The 19,182-nt window shown below is 43.4% G+C and overlaps 1 protein-coding gene across 1 annotated transcript in view; it reads left to right on the top strand.

The window, feature by feature from the left end:
• Nucleotides 1-19,182, top strand: part of LOC119172936 (nephrin) — a 210,235-nt gene that overhangs the window by 59,130 nt on the left and 131,923 nt on the right. Inside the window, exons 3-5 of the mRNA XM_037424077.2 lie at nucleotides 8,005-8,112; nucleotides 10,801-11,004; nucleotides 11,511-11,800. Coding sequence (XP_037279974.2) covers nucleotides 8,005-8,112; nucleotides 10,801-11,004; nucleotides 11,511-11,800 — 602 coding nt within the window. The remainder of the gene's footprint in view (nucleotides 1-8,004; nucleotides 8,113-10,800; nucleotides 11,005-11,510; nucleotides 11,801-19,182) is intronic.

The following is a 19,182-nucleotide window of genomic DNA, read 5'->3' as shown; positions in this document are numbered from 1 at the left end:
TGAGCGAAAATTCACCCCATGTCTTTGCTTCAAACGACCACGAAGGGGGCGATCTTGCGGGAGTTAACCATTCCCTCTCCGAGGCTTCCACTGCGTCTGAATAGGCATATTGAGCACACAATGGAAGTCTTTTCTTCGCTCCCCTTTTGTGTAAACACCCCATCCCTCGGCACCGTGGATTATGGCGGGGGCTGTGTGGAGTAGCTGGAGAGGTACAATGGCAGAGCAGTGAGCATGACTAAAAATGAGGTGCAGGTGTGCAAGTTTAGTCGGTGTCCCTGCGTGTGCCTTCAATGTCATTACAGAATTGGCCAACAAAAGACTGTGAGCACGACAAGGCACGGCTGGAGTCTTCGAGAGACTATCGGCGGACTGTTTGCGTCTTTGCGGAGTACATAGGACGACGACAAGACAAAAAACACCCCCAAAGACAGACCATAATCGGTTTCCTATTTCTCTAGTGTGAACGCACCTGAACGAAACAAACCGACAACCAGAACGAGCTGCATACCGAGCGTTGCCGAAGATTACAATGATCATAGTGCGGTACCTTGATGAACAAGTGGAAACACAAGGTGAACTCTGCCTCAAAAGGTGGCATACACGACATTCTGGGGGGAGGAAGTAGAACATTGAATTTGCTTTACTGCCGTTTTGAAAGTCAGTGGCAGAAAAAAAAAGAAGAGTCGAGTATAGCATGAGCCAGCCTAACGCACGTTTTGAGTGCAAATGTTGCTTTTCTTCAGTAGTAGTATGTGTTTTTGTGAAAGCTTAGCGACTTCATATGCTCCATTTTTTCTTTACTTCATTGATTCGGGATATGTGATAGTACTAGCACCGCAGTGCTATTAGTTATATCGTACCCATGCTCTCTTGTTTGTACGTCCCACTGAAGTCACTTTGTTACCCGGTGCGGTTGTGCTCGCCTAAACTGCTGTTCAGCAATAAACTACCCTGTCTTTCCAGGAGTTGTCGGTCTGATGTTTTAAAAAGGGAGCACTGCAGTTAGAAATCGGAAAGACACAATATACAAAATAAAGGATGTGATAAATAGGGCTTCTAGGTAGACGCTTTCACTTGCTGCGAGCGTAGGTGTGATAAAGACACAGGCGTTTACATTGCGCTGCTGGCGAGTAGTATTCCACAGTACCTCAAAACAGTCACTGCAGCGTTTGTATGGGTGAATACTTGTTGCTTCAAAGTGTCCAAAGATCATCGTGGTTTGGGTCTACCAGATATAAAGATCTCCACTTGAGCACTGGCAGCAAAAACAATCTCTCGGTTGTTCGCTAATCTAGAATACCCAAAAAAGAGCCTTCTGATGTAATCAGGTACCCTAAAGCATATGTTTACGACAGAGAAATCCGGTGGACCAAAAGATGAGAGGCAATTAGAGTTTTACAAGACTGTATTTGACATTAAGCGCATGGTATATCAGAAAATGGAGGGGGAAGAAATTGAAGAAATAGCGCCAATGCATTTAACCCACTTGAGGAGACACTAGAGGAGGAAGATAAAAAAAAATGAAGCAAAGCCGATAGGAGACCTGGAAAAACACCTAAGTTACCGAGGAGCATAGTTGGCGTATTTGATTGGCTCAGAAGATGGAGCGTGCTACCGACGTGTCAACGCCTCGCAATGTGGCACGTTGAGCCAAACTACAAGTGCTCGAATCGCGCACAATCTGAGACCACTGAGCGTGCATTATTTAAATATGCCACTGCAGAGGCTGTGCGGCACCTTATTTGGTGCACCTTTGGAGTAAGGGCCACGTTAAAGTGGCAAAGTATTATCGGTACTTTGCTTCAATGGTACTTAGTCACAATGTACGTTATTCGTCATTCGGAGACTAAGGTGCCAGGCAGTAGCTTGTCGAAAACGCAGGCCACAAGTTCGCCTCAATTGAAAATGTGGCTGCCGCGGGTGGGATTCGATCACGCAACCTGTGGGTGAGCAGCCGAGCACCATAACGGGTATCAATAAATGGGTAAAATATAAGTTGATTCATTTGAACTTTTGACATAGGCAGATTTTTTTTTCCAGGGCGGGCACTATATCACTATCGCACTAATATATGTAGCCGGTTTGTTCACGATCCTAGTTTTATTTTGACGAAAGAGTCCACCATGCCTATCCACGAATCAATGAACTTAACAGCAACTTTTTTAGCGCCCTTACGTACCAGGGGGCACTGCGGGCGGTGGTTGTTTATTGCCCCTGTAAATGATTCCACAAGAACATGGTGGTTGTTTTCGTCATTTTGTGGTTTATGCGGTAAATTGAACGCATTCCTTATCAGCAATTTCTCGTTCGGCTACTATATATCATCACAGCCTTGGTTTTTTCTCGCATTTGCATATTATTAGCCTGTCATACCTTTCCATGAACGTCTACCACTCGGACATGGTGGGTTGTACTGCCAGCCTCACGGACTTTTCATACATTCTGGTGCAAGCTGCCCGGCAAATTTAGGGCTTATTAGCGTTTTGGTGCTGTTGTGTTACTTTAATAAACTTCAAAAGACAGAAAATATTAGGCGTTATTTTACAACCTTTCAAAATTCCGAAATAATTTGTGCGCAGTCATCGCCTCGTTAAATTGTAATATATTGTACATTTAGGCCCTTTCGCCGGTCCCCTAGACAAAAAGGCAATTTGTACGTCTCCGTCTTTTATTGTACCGCTTTTCATTTTGCCTAAAATAAACTTCAGCGTCAACTTCAACCTAGTTCACTCCGTGCCGTTGTCGTCTTCGTCACGGAGGGAGCACGAGTTACGCAAGTCACGTGACCAGATGAGGAACCAGTATTCATTTCACGTTCACGACACAAGAAGGGTGACGAATGAAGGAATGAATAATACGAAGCAAACTTTCTTGGTGAGTGGATTCTGAATTTTGGTCGTTACGGTTCAAAAACAGTGTCATAACCGCTGGCTGGGTTGTACACCGGGTTCAGAATAGCATTTCAAATGTAGTGGTGGATGCACGACACCTCGCCAGCCAGTCAGTTTCTCACTGGCTGCTTCGCTATTCCACGGATTTATTATTATTATTATTATTATTATTATTATTATTAGTGTTCATGTTGTTTATTGCATACATGCATCACCCCAGTGGGCATTACAGCAGGAGTTCAAAGAAAAAAACTAAATATTCACCCTCACAAAGGTGGTAAGACGCATCGTTGTCCGTACTCGTAACAACATCAGGTGAGAGAGTATTCCATTCTCTTATGGCTCTTGTGAAAAAAAAATGGGCAGGTCCCACCTACCTGGGAATCGATGTTATGCGAAGCATGCGAAAGGAAGGTGACCATATTGCAATTCTTTTATTAAGCAACACGTCATGAAATGACGCTAAATATATGTACAAACGTTGCACGCGCAGACCTATGTTGAAGAGTTGCAGATATTTATATAATCAGCTGTGTGCACTTGCGCAGCGATGCCAACTGGAACTTGGGTATTAGCAACACCAGAACCTGATGTAAAGCTCTGAAGCTCGCGAAGTTACTGGCCCTGGACACTGCTACAAGGATCAGCTTAAGCGCATGGCACCTCAGCACAATTGACGCTAACCCGGCGTGACGGGTGTATCAAAGGAGTACATATGTTGTGTTTATAAAGTTGGGTAGGCAGCACTGCAGCCACTATTGACGTTGCACGAAGATTAGCGTATATTTAAAAAGTAGTTCCGAGACCTGCAAAAGTAGTTCCGAGACAAGGTCAACCTGACTTCTAGGCCGCGCATGTTCCTGACAAGCCTCGTCAGAGCTTGAAAGTGCCTCAAGCTGTCGCTTCACAGAGCAAAAACTGGCTGATCACGTGCTCTACGCAGACGTGGCTGTGGTTGTACATATGTAATGTTTATAAAATTGGGCAGGCAGCACTGCAACAAGTATTGACGTTTCAAGAAAATTAACATCTACTTGAAAAGTAGTTCCGAGACCTGGCGTCGCTCTGTGGCAGAATGCTTCAATGCCACGCAGAATCCTTGGGTTCGATTCCAGCTGGGACGCTGGCATTTATTCTTTGCATTCGTCGGGTCAACGCTATTGATGTGCGGTATTTCTTGACGCTCGCGCGTTAGGAATGTCCCTGTGTGTTCGCGACGTTCCTGGGTAGATACTAAGTTTCAATCACCTGCGGCACAAACCCGCATACCAGCGGCACGTACCCGCCCGTGAAAATGTGCCACTGTCTTGCGGGAAGTGTTTGATGACGTACGCGACGGAATCGTGAAATTATTCATGTCTTGACAGGCGCGTCGTATTCGTCAAACCATCTTACCCTCCCATAATAATTTTGGTTTACGCCAAGTTTAGAGGGTACCACGAGAGCTCCCAAATGTAAGCGTCTAAATAGACAGATAGACAAAGTCGCTCAAAGCACCGAAGTTCACTAACAAATGCTTCGCAGTAAAAAAAAACGCAGGAATCGCTTGCGTTTTGTGCTGACCACTAACACTCCTTAATCTGCTGCTGGTCATTATATCTGTAAGCAGCATCACCCCGCCACGGTGGTCTAGTGGCTAAGGTATACTCGGCTGCTCACCCGCATATCGCGGGATCGAATCCCGGCTGCGGCGGCTGTATTTCCTATACAGGCAGAAATGTTGTGGGCCCGCATGCTCACATTTGGGTGCACGCTAGAGAACCCCAGGTGGTCGAAATTTTCAGAGCCCTCCACTACGGCGTCTCTCAAATCATATAATGGGTTTGGGACAATAAACCCCACATATGAAACCATCTAAGCAGCATCGAAGGGATTGAAGTGGGAGCGGTTGTAATTCGTAGCTGACAGTGCAATTTTTTTACTCCTGGCTGCCCTGCTTTCAGAAAGTATATTAACGTGGCAATGATAGAGCTCGTTTTGTGAAACTTTCGGCATCGGCATCATTTGTAGTGAGGTTGGTATTAAGAATAAGGAGATCTATCTTTCTTGATAGAGTGTTGCTTCATTTATGAGAATAATTGAGGATGAGCCTTCCTCATTTATTTTCAGGTAAACGTTGTATGCCATACCATCGCGTAGAGCGAAGGATGGCTTATTCTTGTTAGTGTAACGCGCCGTTCTGTGCTGGGAAAGTGCGCGTAATTTAGATATTGTGACGTGGCTGGCGTGAATGTATTTTTCTCAGCTGGTGTTCTTTACCGTACACCTTAGTATAAGTATAAGTACAATCTTGCACATCATTTCGATGGTATATCGCTACTACTCTAAAAACAAAGCTATGCCGTTGCGAATATATCAGTACAATGTCAAAGCAACTTAATTACTACGGCTGACAACCAATGCCCGTAATTACGAAATTTACTCCGAGGAAGATTGGCAGTGCCTGGTGCAAGAAAAAACAGTGCCGCCATATCCACTAAGTGAATGATGATGAGTGGGCGAAGCTCTGGAGGAAAGCCTGGCAAACCAAGAATCTTCCGTACATTTTGCCCACTCGATTTTATTACAATGCTCCCCCCCCCCTAGCGTACGTCGCCGCACTAAATCGAACGATTGCCTTCCACCAATGACACGTGCCATATGTGACATCATTCCTATTTTATAACGTATCACATCTCTCATCATCAACTACAAGTACCGCCGTCTAGTTTATAACATCTTGCATCTTTTCATCATCAGTTACAAGTACCGCCATCTAGTGAACACTGCAAGAACTAAACGAGAGGTGGCTACATACAAGGAACGGTACCGCCATCTAGTGAACACTGCAAGAACTAAATGAGAGGTGTCTACATACAGGGGACGCACAGCCCACGCCTTAAGGAGCTTCGCCCCTAAAACTGAAGCAAATGTGACATATCTTACGGTGCTGACTTTCAACTTAGTTTAACAAAGACAGATTAGAAAAAAAAATGTCTATTTTTTTTAATTAAAGTTGCTTGCACCTTGCATAGGAGAGCCTAATATGCTACGCTGGACTGCTCACCCGTAAGCCATGGGATTGAATCCTGGAAGTGGCGGCCACATTTTAGATGGAGGTTAGATTGAACAAGGCCTGTGTATTTAGATTAGGACGCAGGTAAATACCTTTAGGTGGTTACAATTTATGGAGCCCTCCACTGTACGGCGTCTCTTAGAATGATAACGTGGTTTTCGGACGTTGAATCTGAAGTAATATTGCAAAAATGCTGCGCATTATAAAGTTTGCGAGTTTACCCGTGCCCTAATCAGAGACTATAGCTCAGACTGTCATGCATCACATCGGCTTCGAAGTTTGGATTCGTCTGGAATGTGCAAAGCTACTTCAAGTTTGTCGCTTACCGATGCCACTCTTTAATTTCACCACACTTCTTTGGCACACGCTGACAATGTCAATGAGTACGATAGCACGCTGACGGAGTATTTTCTCCACGTCATATTGCTCTTTCCAGCCAAAGATGAGCGACTGACAAGGCCCATTATTCATACTGAGCCATGTGTTGAACTACTCGCTCGGAGTGCAGAGAATCAGACTGCGTCGCGCTTACCATTCCTGCCAACGAATGCAACAGAGGACCGAGCGAGACCAACGCACAGTGTCAGATAGCCGAGTGAGTTCCTCAAAAAAAAAAATGAACGAAGGAAAAAAAAAAAGACGTCGCCACTTGGTGCGCTACGGGCTGGGCGACATTCCCATTTTGACACGATGGCGGAAATAATGCACTCCCTCCCTCCTTCTCTGATTCGAAAGCATCTCCCCTTGCCACAAAGAGCACCGTTTTTCTGCTCCAGGGCGCAACTTTTTGTCTCAATGCGCAACGCCTGACGTGCGCCGTGTCGCGCGCCTCCAGTGACGACGTGTTCCGAGGCGTGCATCGATCGACGAGTGGGACCCTTGTCTCGAGTTCACAAGCACTTGCGATGACAAGCCTCTGTCACTCTGTGTTTGCCTTTTTTGTCGCTTGTTCAAGTAGCGTTGGCTGTTTCGAGTTTCTATCGAAGCGGGCAGGCACTTGGATTGTCTGAAGCATGACAAGCAGGTCTTCTTGAGTGGATAGCAGATACAGAAGCTTCAGAAAGGGGGAAGACAATGGAGAGGTTAGAGAGACAGTCATTCTATGAAGAGATGTTGGCTGAAATTCATGAACAGCAAAAGTGTGGGAAGGGAAAGCGCCGGGTTTAAAATAAACACGAAGCAAGAGAATGTAGACACTTTTTTTTTTAAACGGCCAGCGCCTGCACCCTGCCATCACTCGTTGGGTGCTGTTTGCGCATATTCAGTCTTCTAACATTGTTTACAAAGATTTACCTAAATTCTAAACTCAAACCTGTGAGCAATATTATTGTCTTTTGTAGTTTTTTTCTGCTCTGTACTTTCACCTTCGATGATTTCTCCCAACTCGATTCCCAAACTATGGGCTTCAGCACCAGCACAGATTGATGTCCCCAAGAAAGGCGAAAGGAAACAAAATCCGCTACTACTCTGCAGTTTTGCTTGCGCGGAGACGCACGCCTACACAAACAAAGAGAAAAAGAATCCGGGGAAGTTAAATAACGAGCCCGAAAGTCCCCTGTTTCTCTCCCCGGCAGCCTAATGAAATAAGTGTTCAGGCGACCCGAAATGCACCGACCTCGGCACATCTTCCTAAACAAAAAGATGTTCTGATTGGGTGCAGCTCGTTTTTCTTCGGCAGCCTCGTCTGAGAAACGCAGAAACACGGGGTATATAAAAAAAGGAGACCGCTGCATGCTTTGTCGACCAATGACTGCTAGCTGAAGTTTTATTCTTGTTTTAACGAGAAATACACATGATTTGCGAAATCAGTTAACGCTGCTCAACATATTAGGCCCAGTGCGCAGACCTTCAAAACAGCGTTGCATCCTATGGTGATTAATCAATTACCTGGTCAAAATTGGTCTTGTCGACAACGGTATACCTCACTAAGGAAAGTCTTGGTTCACCTGATACCGTAATTGTAAATAGTTTTTGTAGGTTGCATGCCCGCGTTATATGAACGCTGGCAGAAATTTGTGTTTTCCCAATAGTCTTTTTCTTTCCTCTTGATTGCAGTGTCACCGCACAACGTGAGCATTACGGACGAGCTCGGCACGGAGATGCAGGGGACCGTGGGACCCTTCAACGACGGTGACCCCCTGGACCTCTTCTGCACTGCTCACGGTATCGGAGCCTGAGCCGGAGGGGTGTGTAGCGTAGACCGAGTGCCCGGAACACTCTCGAGCACTGCATCATACTAAGATGTCATGAAGTCGCTGCACTGCGCATCTCTCGTGCACCCTTCGTAAAGGCGCAAGTTCACAGCTGTCCGCCTGAAGGAAAACAAATCACTCTATTGTGCAATTATGCACAGCTTAACTCTGGTAGGGCTCTATAGGATCAACAGCGTGACTAGCTTGACCGCTTTACACTGTGGTAAGCGTACAGTAGTAATTGGCTGGCTTAAGAGCAACTTTAGTAAAATACATACCATTTTTGGTACAATCCAAAGAAAGGAAGGTAGGACTACAAAAAATCGCAACTTGAGAGAAGCCCACTGAGAACTGGGGGCGTATCTCAGCACTGTTATAGAATTCGACCATTTAACCAACACTAGCACAAATAAGAATCATATTGGAATACACGAAAACGCAAGTGTTATGAAATTGTGCTCGGAAATCCCGTAAATGTTGCTTAACTATAACACTACGCTCGACGGGAGAGAACACGGGATCGAACGTGGTAAAATAGTCGATTGACTGCTCATGATTCAGCATGAATGGAATCGCACGTAATATGCTTATCATTCAATCTGGTGAGGTAAAGTTGTAGCTTTGTTTATGTATACCAATTGATATAAGAAATAAACACGGTGTTTGCGGTAGTGTTCGCTGGCTACTGTGGGGCCTGAAAATGATATAATTATTGCCTTAAAAACAGGTACTCGAGCTGAAACATCCGTTATAACTCATTTCTATCGCCTTTTGGTATGGTTTCAGCTCTGTATAATGGCTATAACTTGCTTTGTATCTTGTGATTATTGCATACATTGTGTATTAATAACATAATTAACGTTTAACTTCTGCACTGCTCAATGGTTATATGATCCTCATGTCCTGTTATTATGCTTGCATGTTTTTACGTCTATATACTTTTTGTGTGTGTAAAAAATTACTGTATTGCCCAATTGCCACGCTCTCGAAGGAGAGTAGCAGTATATTAAATAAGTAAATAAATGAATAAATAAATATGGTGAACCCGGTTAAAACATCCCGGCACGATTGATGACTGACCGGTCATGCATAAAGTGATGGAGCTGACTTAGAATAAAAATGAAATAACTGAACATTATTTACGCATATAATAAAGTAAGGTATCGCTATTTAGTTTTCTGAGTCCCTAATCTAGGGTTTAAAATATGCATTAAAGGTGTCACTGCACGTTTCGTGTAAGATGCCTTCACTCAGGTAGTTTTGTGCATTTGTATTGAATGAGGTGCTTTGCTTTTGCCATTCGATACAAAAACAATAAATATGTCTCTAAAAACACTTATCACTTATTCTAGATATAACAAACATCAATATATAAATGTTCTTGGTGTACCATAAGCTATCAGACAGTCATACCAAGAAATCTATATGGGATGTCGTGTGTAATAATTGTGACGTAAGTGTGAAGAAAATAAAGAAATAAAAGATAGCTGGCCACCGGTAGTAAGCGAACGTGCGACCTTCAAATAAGGCGTATGATGCACTGCCAGCTGAGCTGCGGTTGAACTTGAAGCCGAGGTGCAGTCATCCTCGCACTCAATTCAGGTGGGTGCTGTTACGAGACACTTTCGAGTGATGGTTGTTTTTTGCAACGCAGGGGGGCATTCACGCGCGTGTGACGACGCTGCAATAGAAGCGACTATGACACTAGATGCGAACCTGCGTCTGATATAACGTTACAAGAGAAACCAATGTTGCTGGAAACTGGCTGAGAAGGCCACCTGCACACTTTTTGCGTGCGGCGGACCTTCGGAAATATTTTTTGTATAATAAATCTTTACTGACTCCTAACAATACATGTACATTCCTTGGCTAGCATAGATATCTAAATATTATTTTTTCTCAACAGTGTCAGATTGCGAAGGCGACACCTTATTTCATATTTGACTTGCAAAGATTTTCTATATAGAGAGTTATAATGTTACTGAAGCAGTCCCACAAGAGGCACGCACTTCTGTGAAGCTTCCCGGCCAAGAAAATTTTTCCAATACGCACACATTGGTTCGAGTAAAAGTCTTTCAAAAATCGACGTCAGGTAAAAACGAGGAAATTAAAGTTGATTCTGAAAGTTGAGCGGCTGAAATAACTACTAGAAAAAGCTTGATGTAAAAATTAACGATCCAAAGCGTCGTTCACAGGTGATTGATTTGAACAAACATGGTAACAAAATAGTTATCAAATTAGCTCTGTGTAGTGCCTAAATTTTCGAGCATTCTTGTCGCACTTCGAATGAAAAAGTCTCCGACTAATATGAATTGCACTGTCAAATGCAACAACTTCTAAATATACCAATGCGTCAATATTATCTACGTCGTAAATCAAGCTTCAACTGTATAAGTAATATAATAAATAAAGTACAAATTCATAGCTTCTAATGTCATTGATGTAGGATAAAACATGAGAGCGCGCAAAACATGTCCTTCTTTTTTTCAAGATGCTCCACACGTAGTGAGTGTGCTTTCTTTATGCACCATAAAACATTTTGAGTGAAAAAGCAAAGAAGCAGTCAGATCACTGGCGTCAGGCTTACGAACAGCAGTGACTAAGAAATATTTTTCGTGAAGATCACCTATTTTCGATTGATGAGTTTCTACTTCTGCAGGACGCCCTCCTCCTTTACTATCCTGGTGGCAAGATGCTAGAATGCTCAAGAACAATGAGTCGGCAAGCACGGCTGAAGGGGAAGCCTCCGGGAGTGTTCTGCATATCGACTTTTTGCTGCGGAGTCATCTCATGGCTCGCATAATCTGCAAGGCCCGGAGTGGCGAAGACGAGGAAAAAGCGAGCATCATCCTTGATATGAATTGTAAGAATAGAGACATCTCATGGCGAATATTTCGGCTCTTTCAGTAATCATAAGGTTTTGACCTTATGATTACTTCTACCAAAATATGTACCAACAGGCTTTCTTTCCCTTCACAGATTTTATAATTTCCGTGCTCTTAATTTTGAAGCCTATGTGCCTTTTTCACTGGTCTTTGTTGCGGGAACCCTTCGCATCGTTTCCCGATCCCATCCATTTACCAGTCTGCCTTTCATGCACGGCTTATTCTCATATGACCATAGCGCACAGTGCCCTAAGTGCGAGGGATGTGAAATCCAGAACAGTTGCTCTGGTGATGCCCCTAGTTAACGGGGCCCACAGGGTGACACTTTCAGGGTGCTTTCCGTAAGGTTCTTTGTGCCGCATCTGGAATTTATCGCTCAACAAGCCTGTTAGCCTTCCTTTACCTTTCCTACAGATGTTTCGTTTCTGTTATTCAATTGACGTCGTCAATGCATTTACAAGCCCACTGCTTCATCACTGTGCAGTGCGCCCTTTGAGGGTTGCCATCGCTACACCGGGAACGGTCCTCGTCGCAGAGCGAGCGGCGCATATTCGCTGTGATTCATGGGGCTCGAGACCGGCCGCGAACCTGAGCTGGTGGATGGGCAGCCGCAGTATGACACGCAGTGTGGTCAACGTTGACGAGTCGAGCGGCCACACGAGCAGCTTGCTTGCCTTCACGCCTGGAGCTGACGACCACGGCCGCCGGATCCTCTGTCGCGCTACCAATGAGCGTCTGCCTGGCAGCGCAATTGAAAATGCGCTTCCACTAGAGGTGAGCCGCTGTGGTGAGCTTTCTGAAGTCATAATTCATGATATAAGGCTATTTTGCAACAAGTGAACCCGCTGGAGTAATCTATTGGACAACTGGACTTCGGAGACAGTGCTGCATTGCAAACGTTAGCCGAAGGGACGTTCCTTATCGTGCTATTTCTCACAATTTTCAACATCCACTATCAACTAATTTCTTGTTCAGACTTAATTATAAATTATTAACACTAGACTTGGTGAAGCAAAGCGCACGTATTCAAATATTTTAAGGTTTCAACTTTTCGAAGAGAAGAGAACGGACGGTGAGATTAGCCAAACCATTATGATCCTCTCATGTTCTTATGGGTCTTTGGCTCTCACAAGCAGCCACTTAAGAAAGTTCTTTGTCTCTGTTTCTGACCGTCTCACTAGCGAATATAGGAAGGGGTAGCGAATGTAGAAAGGGGAAGGTGGTATAAAGTGTTCGTGCGTCGGAAATTTATTGTAGATTTTTTTTTTGTATTTGGAGCCACCGTACCTTATATATGCGATGCATTGCTCTATCGTATTGCTTGCAATAAAATAAGAATGTTTTTTTATGTTTTAGGCTCGTGCTATTTTCGGCAATAATAAATTTTGGATGGAAATTGATTTTATAACTTGTGCACAGTTATGTATCATACAAAAGGTCAGTGAAAATTCTACTGCCAAGCATCGCATGCCTCGGTCATCTTATGAATAGAACAAAGATAGAGTATCAATTGAAGTGGTTGTCAATGTACTATCCGAATTCCAAATACACTTTCTGCATCTCATCTTCGAATTTCCCCGTCATCATTTAAATCAGGCGCCTGAAACAAGGTTCAAGCGTTTCCGATCTTGATGAACGACTCACCACTGAGTTTGCCCCCCCCCCCCCCCCCTTGCAACTGTTACCACTGTGGTAGCCTAAACAATGTGGCATTTACATGAGACATTTTTACCAAAAAGCTGGGACGTGAGAGCACTACAAGAAAGAGGAGAACGCAATGCACAAGGCGCACGTACGTGCAGCCGAACTGAAGGTCGTTTGTGTGATCTTGGTAGTCGTAGTCGCATAAAGGCTGGTTTGGTACATTCCAATCTTTACACACAGCACCAAAGCAGGAACGTGCACTTTAGAAAAACAAATTCGGCAGATCTCACGTACCTTGGGAATCGACGTTATGCGTGGAATGTGGAGCGAAGGTGACCATGGTGTAATTTTTTTTTTGAGTGGCACGTCAAGAAAGGGCACTAATGTTGTAAGCACAGAAATATGTCCAAGAGTTGCAGATAATTAGATAACTAGTTGTTTGCACTTGCGCAACAATGCAAAGAAGAACATGAATATTAGCCCTGCTATGAAGCTGCTATGAAGCACTGGGGCTCGCTAGGATGGCAGCCCTTGACGCTGCTACATAAACTTTTGCGGATTGCACCTAACTGCAATTGATGTTAGCCCAACGCGACGGCAGTATTATAGGAGTACTTATGGAATGTTTATAAAATCGGAAAGCCAGCACTGCAACCACAATTTGCATTCCACGAACATTAGGGTCTATTTCAAAAGTAGTTCCGAGACCTGACGTGGCTCTGCGGTACAATGCTTCATGCGCACGCAGAGTTCTTGGGTTTGATTTCTGCGGGTACCCTTACGTTTATTCTTTGCGTTTGTGGGGTCAACGCTGCCAATGTCAGGTTTTTCTTAACGCTCACGTGTTGAAATCGCCCATCTGTGTTCTCGTCGATGTTGGGTCGACACTAAATTTCAATCACCTGTGGCACATACCAGCACACCACTGGCGCATACCCGCCCCGCCCGCGTGTATGTGCAACTGTCTGGCGGAGAGTGTTTGACGACGTAAGTGACATGATTGTGACGTTATTCGTGTCTTGGCGAGCGCGTCCTGTCCGTCGAACCATCTATCTTACCCTCCCATTGGAGTTTTGGTTCACGCGAAGTTAAGGGGGTGATCTCGACAGTGCCAAGACGTAAGCGCCTAGATAGATAGATAGATAGATAGATAGATAGATAGATAGATAGATAGATAGATAGATAGATAGATAGATAGATAGATAGATAGATACATAGATAGATAGATAGATAGATAGATAGATAGATAGATAGATAGATAGATAGATAGATAGATAGATAGATAGATAGATAGATAGATAGATAGATAGATAGATAGATAGATAGATAGATAGATCAAAACACTCTTGACTGTTTTTTGTTTTTTTTCGTGTGTGTGAAGTGTTGATAGTAAAGCTGTTCTACTCTTTACAAGTTGTCGAGAGAAAAAAGAATTATGGAAAATACAGATGCTGTAAAAAATCCAAATCTGGCAATCCAATAAAATCATCTGTGTTTCCTAAACTGAAAAGTAGTTTAAAATCTGCTATGTCAAGCGCGAAAAGCTTCTATTTTAATAATGCTTTGTCGTCGTTCATGAAAGACAAGCCGTCAAAGTTTTGGAAAGCCATCAATCCCCCAAGTCAGAGCTGTCCTTCCTCATTTATTATTTCCGATAAACCATGCTCTGACAATCTTAGCATTTCTGAAGCATTTAATGACTATTTTAAATAGGTGTTCACACGTGATGATGGGCGTAGTCCCACATTTTTTACTAACTCATCTCCACAACCTTCCCCAAGCATGCTAATTACTACTGTGGGCGTTCGTAACCTTGTACTCAAGATTGATACAACGAAAAGCACCGGGCCAGATGGTATACCTAATATGTTTTTGTAACGTTATTCTGAACGAACCTCTCGGTATTTATCAGTCATTTTTTTTAAAGTCTGTTGAGTCATCTACTGTCCCATTACTCTGGAAGTGCGCCAAGGTCGTTCCCATACAAAAGAATGGCAATAAACAGGTGGTGTGCAACTATAGGCCAATTTCATTAATATCAACGTCCTGTAAATTACTGGAACACATCCTCTATAAACATATCATCGAGTACTTGTCTGAACAGAATATTCTCTCACATGCTCAACATGGCTTTCGTCCTAGCTTTTCGACGGTGACACAATTATTAGAATTCTCCCTCGATATTGCATCCACACTTAATGCCAGAGGACAGCTTGATGCCATCTTTATTGAAAACCTTTGATACAGTATGCCATAATAAGCTTCTCATTAAAATCAAGGAACTAATTAACGACACTAAACTTACAGACTGGATACAGGACTATCTGAGCTCAAGAACACAATTTGTTGCATTTAATCATGCTCATTCATTTCAGGTCAGTGTCACATCCGGTGTACCACAAGGATCGGTACTGGGTCCATTACTCTTCATCATCTATATAAACGACGTCGTTAAAGTAACTGCTGGGACTTTTGTGAAGTTGAGACTTTATGCCGATGACTGTGTCATATATTCTGATGTGACTAGCACTCAAGATCAGTTGCAGTTACATAAAGTTTTCGACCGTTTTTGCGAGTGGAGTAAGACATGACAGATGTCACTGAACTTCAAAAAACAGTCTCAATGACTTTCTCAAATAAAAGGCATCCGTTGAAGTTTTCATATTTTAGTTGTAACCACAAGCTCGAAAGTGTACACACTTTCAAATACATCTGTGTTACTTTTCCTCGGACTTGAAATGGCATGCCCACATTCTGAATATATCATATAAGGCGTTAAGAAAGCTGGGTTACCTAAATAGAAACCTTTGGGATGCAACTAGGAAATGTAAACTAGTAGCATACAGATCTCTAATAAGGCCTCTCCTAGAGTATGCGCCTGTCGTATGGGCACCGCATCATGCCAATGACATAAATATGCTTGATTTTATTCAGGAAAAAGCCGTGAGATTTATATGGAAGCGTTATGATCGTCATTTTTCACCTACAATATATGCTAATGAATTACAGCTAAAAAGTTTGACTCTCCGACGCACTTGTGACCGTCTTGTCCTGTTGCATAAGATCACTCATGGGGAAACATTTATTGATGCACCCATTACCTTCACTATCCTTCTTCTCGAATCACAAGGAGAAGTCACACCTTAACATAGCTCCTTTGAAGTCATCCATTGATTGCTTCAACTTTTCTTTTTTTCCTCACACTATTGATACTTAGAATGGTCTCTCGGGCTCCCTGCGCGAGCTGTCAAACGATGAATTCGTTGAACAATTGCCAAACTTTGTTCACTGATCAGCTGTGTATACTTTCCTGATGTTCTGCCTATTCAGTGTGTATACTTCAGTGTGTATACTCAATGTGCAAACTTTATTTGTGTTATATTTAATGCGACTAAATGTGATTTAGTGCGACTTAATGTATTGTATTTTATCTTGTGTTGTACTCACTCCTGCAATATCTTGCTGTGCAAGATGCAGTATTTGTAAATAAATAAATAAACAAATAAAACGGAAACCCAATGTCAATCTCTCGCATAATTTTCTACACAGAATTAACCGTAATTCGCACACGCACACATGAAAAAAATATAAATAAAGATTCCCTGGTGAGACAAATCTGGTTGTGAAACCCGCAATTTTTCGGTGCGCAGTAGTACATGCTGGGTGTTCTACCCACTGAACTATTGACACACATATATATGAGGCTTTGCAAACCTACCTTAAGCATGTCACACCTTGTCCGCATTGAATGGGCCAGTCGTAAGTGTGATGGCTTTGCCCGTCTACGGCTCAAGCTATGTGCTCTACCTGTGTCGTCTATGCGTGAGCGCCAGCGTAGATTATCTGATTCACTTGAAATGGTGATATAGCTGCCAAACAATGACACGCAGGGTTCGAGCTATCATATATCAATCTTCAATAAACAATCAACTAATTTAGTGAAAATACCTGTCACTTTTTTGATGTACTAATTGCAGTGATGGAGAGATTCACGATGTGCTTGAGGTGTTCGTATACTGAACGATGGCCTCCGAGATTGAACATTAGACGGAATGTTTCTACACAAAACCACTCTGAGCATATAATAATGTAAGTAGGAGTAGCTTCAGGTCGTTTCACCTAATTTTGCCTAAAGACCTTCCTTGCATGAAGGAGTGGTATTTCACGCAAAAAATGTATTCGGGCAGTATGCGAACGTGTTATGCGTGGTATGGGCAATGTCGCATCTTGGCGACGACCATGGTATACGAGAAAAATTTCGTAGCGTAAAATACATTGGCTGAGGTTGACCAGTATTGCCCGGCTTACGCTGAGCAGTGCTTCGCATTCGCAAGGAGCAGTGACGTCACATATTGCACTGCTGGCACGTCATAAACGTCCTGGCAGCTTCTGGAGTGACGTGTCACTCACTAGCGGGCTCGTGCTTGACTCGTGTGAGGCCACTCACTATAGTCCGTCCATGTTTTCGTCCGTCCGTCTGCCTGCCTGCATGTCCGCCCATGCAGCAAGCAGTAAGCATAAGCTAACTCTGAGAACCAGGGAAGCTAAGAATAATAGGCTGAACCCTAGATCATGTCACATATATCCTGGCTTAGCCGGGCAAAGACACAGCTAATATTTATTGAATCTATCTATCTATCTATCTATCTATCTATCTATCTATCTATCTATCTATCTATCTATCTATCTATCTATCTATCTATCTATCTATCTATCTATCTATCTATCTATCTATCTATCTATCTATCTATCTATCTATCTATCTATCTATCTATCTATCTATCTATCTATCTATCTATCTATCTATCTATCTATCTATCTATCTATCTATCTATCTATCTAAAGATGCATTCAGAATCTGAGACACAACGTTGCTTAGTTGCATGAAGTTTTTGAAGCACAACAAATAATTGGTTGATTGATTGATTGAATGATTGATTGATTGAATGGTTGAATGATTGACTGATTTATATGTGGGGTTTAACGTCCCAAAACTACCATATGAATACGAGCGATGCCGTAGTGCAAGGCTCCAGAAATTTTGACCACCTGGAGTTCTTTAACGTGCACGCAAATCTGAGCACACGGACCTACAACATTTCCGCCTCCATCGGAAATGCAGTTGCTGCAGCTGGGATTCGATCCCACGACCTCCGGGTCAGAAAGTGCAAGAAATAAGCAGTTGTGAACGCTCTCGGTGACGATGGCGTGAGAGTGGGAAAGCGAGTATCGAAACTTAGCTGTACAGCTGTGTTAATAGATGTTGAAGCTATCGAATGTTCCAGTGCTGCTCGAAGAGTGGTTATGATAACAATACTGATTGTTGGCCTAGTTGCTACTTGCTTTATGACATGCTTTGGCCGCAAATAACACACATGTACACAAAGTAAAAAAAAACACTCCGCTTGTGCTTGTCGTTGAGTGGTCTTTTACTTTGTGTGTGTGTGTGTGTTATTTGCGGCTAAAGCATGTCATTAAGTGGTTATGGTGCTCGGCTATACTTTCCCTACGCTGGTGGGTTCGATCTCGGCCACGACCGTCATTCGTTGATGGAGACTAAATACGAGAGGCCTGCGTACTGTGCAATGCCAATGCTCGTTCAAAAACATAGGGTGTTCGCAATTTCCGGAGCCCAGTACTACTGCTTGCTTCATGCTCATGTCATGGTTTTGGTATGGGCAATCCCTGGTATTCAAATTATTAGCAGTCGCTGCGACTCGCTCGCTGGATTTCGTGCCGACCGGTTGTGCCCCCGCGATCTGGCCGACTGGGCTCGCCCTACACCATCTCCCGACGCCGACAAGAGCTTTCATCGAGTGGTGCCCCGTCCTCGGACTCCTGCGACCGTGTCCATTTTTCCTGTCTCCTCCTTACTTCTGTCATTTTTTGTCGTTCCCTGTCCCTGCGCCTTGCTCTCTCCTTCCTCTCCATCTCTTTACCTTTTAATCCTATCCTTTTATTCCATTCTCTACCCCCATCCCTCGTGAGCTACTGTTGATGTGTCCTCTTCCTGAGAAACAGTTACGGGGCTCACTTTCTTCTTCTTTGCATTTAAAATCACTCACACTCACTCACACACTATATAATAGTTGAAGGTTGCATGGGAACAATACATTTTGAACTTTCAAATTCTATACATATCTTTTTACAGTGAAAGCTGTATATGGATAGGAGACAAAAAAAAAAAAACTGTTTGGCAGCGATGTCACGAGTACTCTCCATTAGCTGTACTATCAGTTACGTCGTTCTCAGCGTAATGCCCAAGCACGCCTGTCATTGGCTGAATTGTAAGTGACGTCGTTCATCCCGTCGCAGCCGGGGCCCTGAGCACGCGTGGAGCAGTTCTTGCTGAAACCTTTAAGTCAATATAAATCAAATCAAATCAAATAAAGAAACTTTATTTCGTCCACAAGTTTGTGTGTTGTGGAACACGAGGGCTCGAGCAAAATTGAAACTATTCACTTGAGAAGCCTCGAGCCCCCGTTTTACAGGGCATAAAGCGAGAGCGCACA

This window comes from Rhipicephalus microplus, chromosome 4, assembly GCF_043290135.1.
Source record: "Rhipicephalus microplus isolate Deutch F79 chromosome 4, USDA_Rmic, whole genome shotgun sequence".
NCBI classification, from domain to species: Eukaryota; Metazoa; Arthropoda; class Arachnida; order Ixodida; family Ixodidae; genus Rhipicephalus; species Rhipicephalus microplus.
This window is presented reverse-complemented; position numbering and strand designations above follow the sequence as displayed.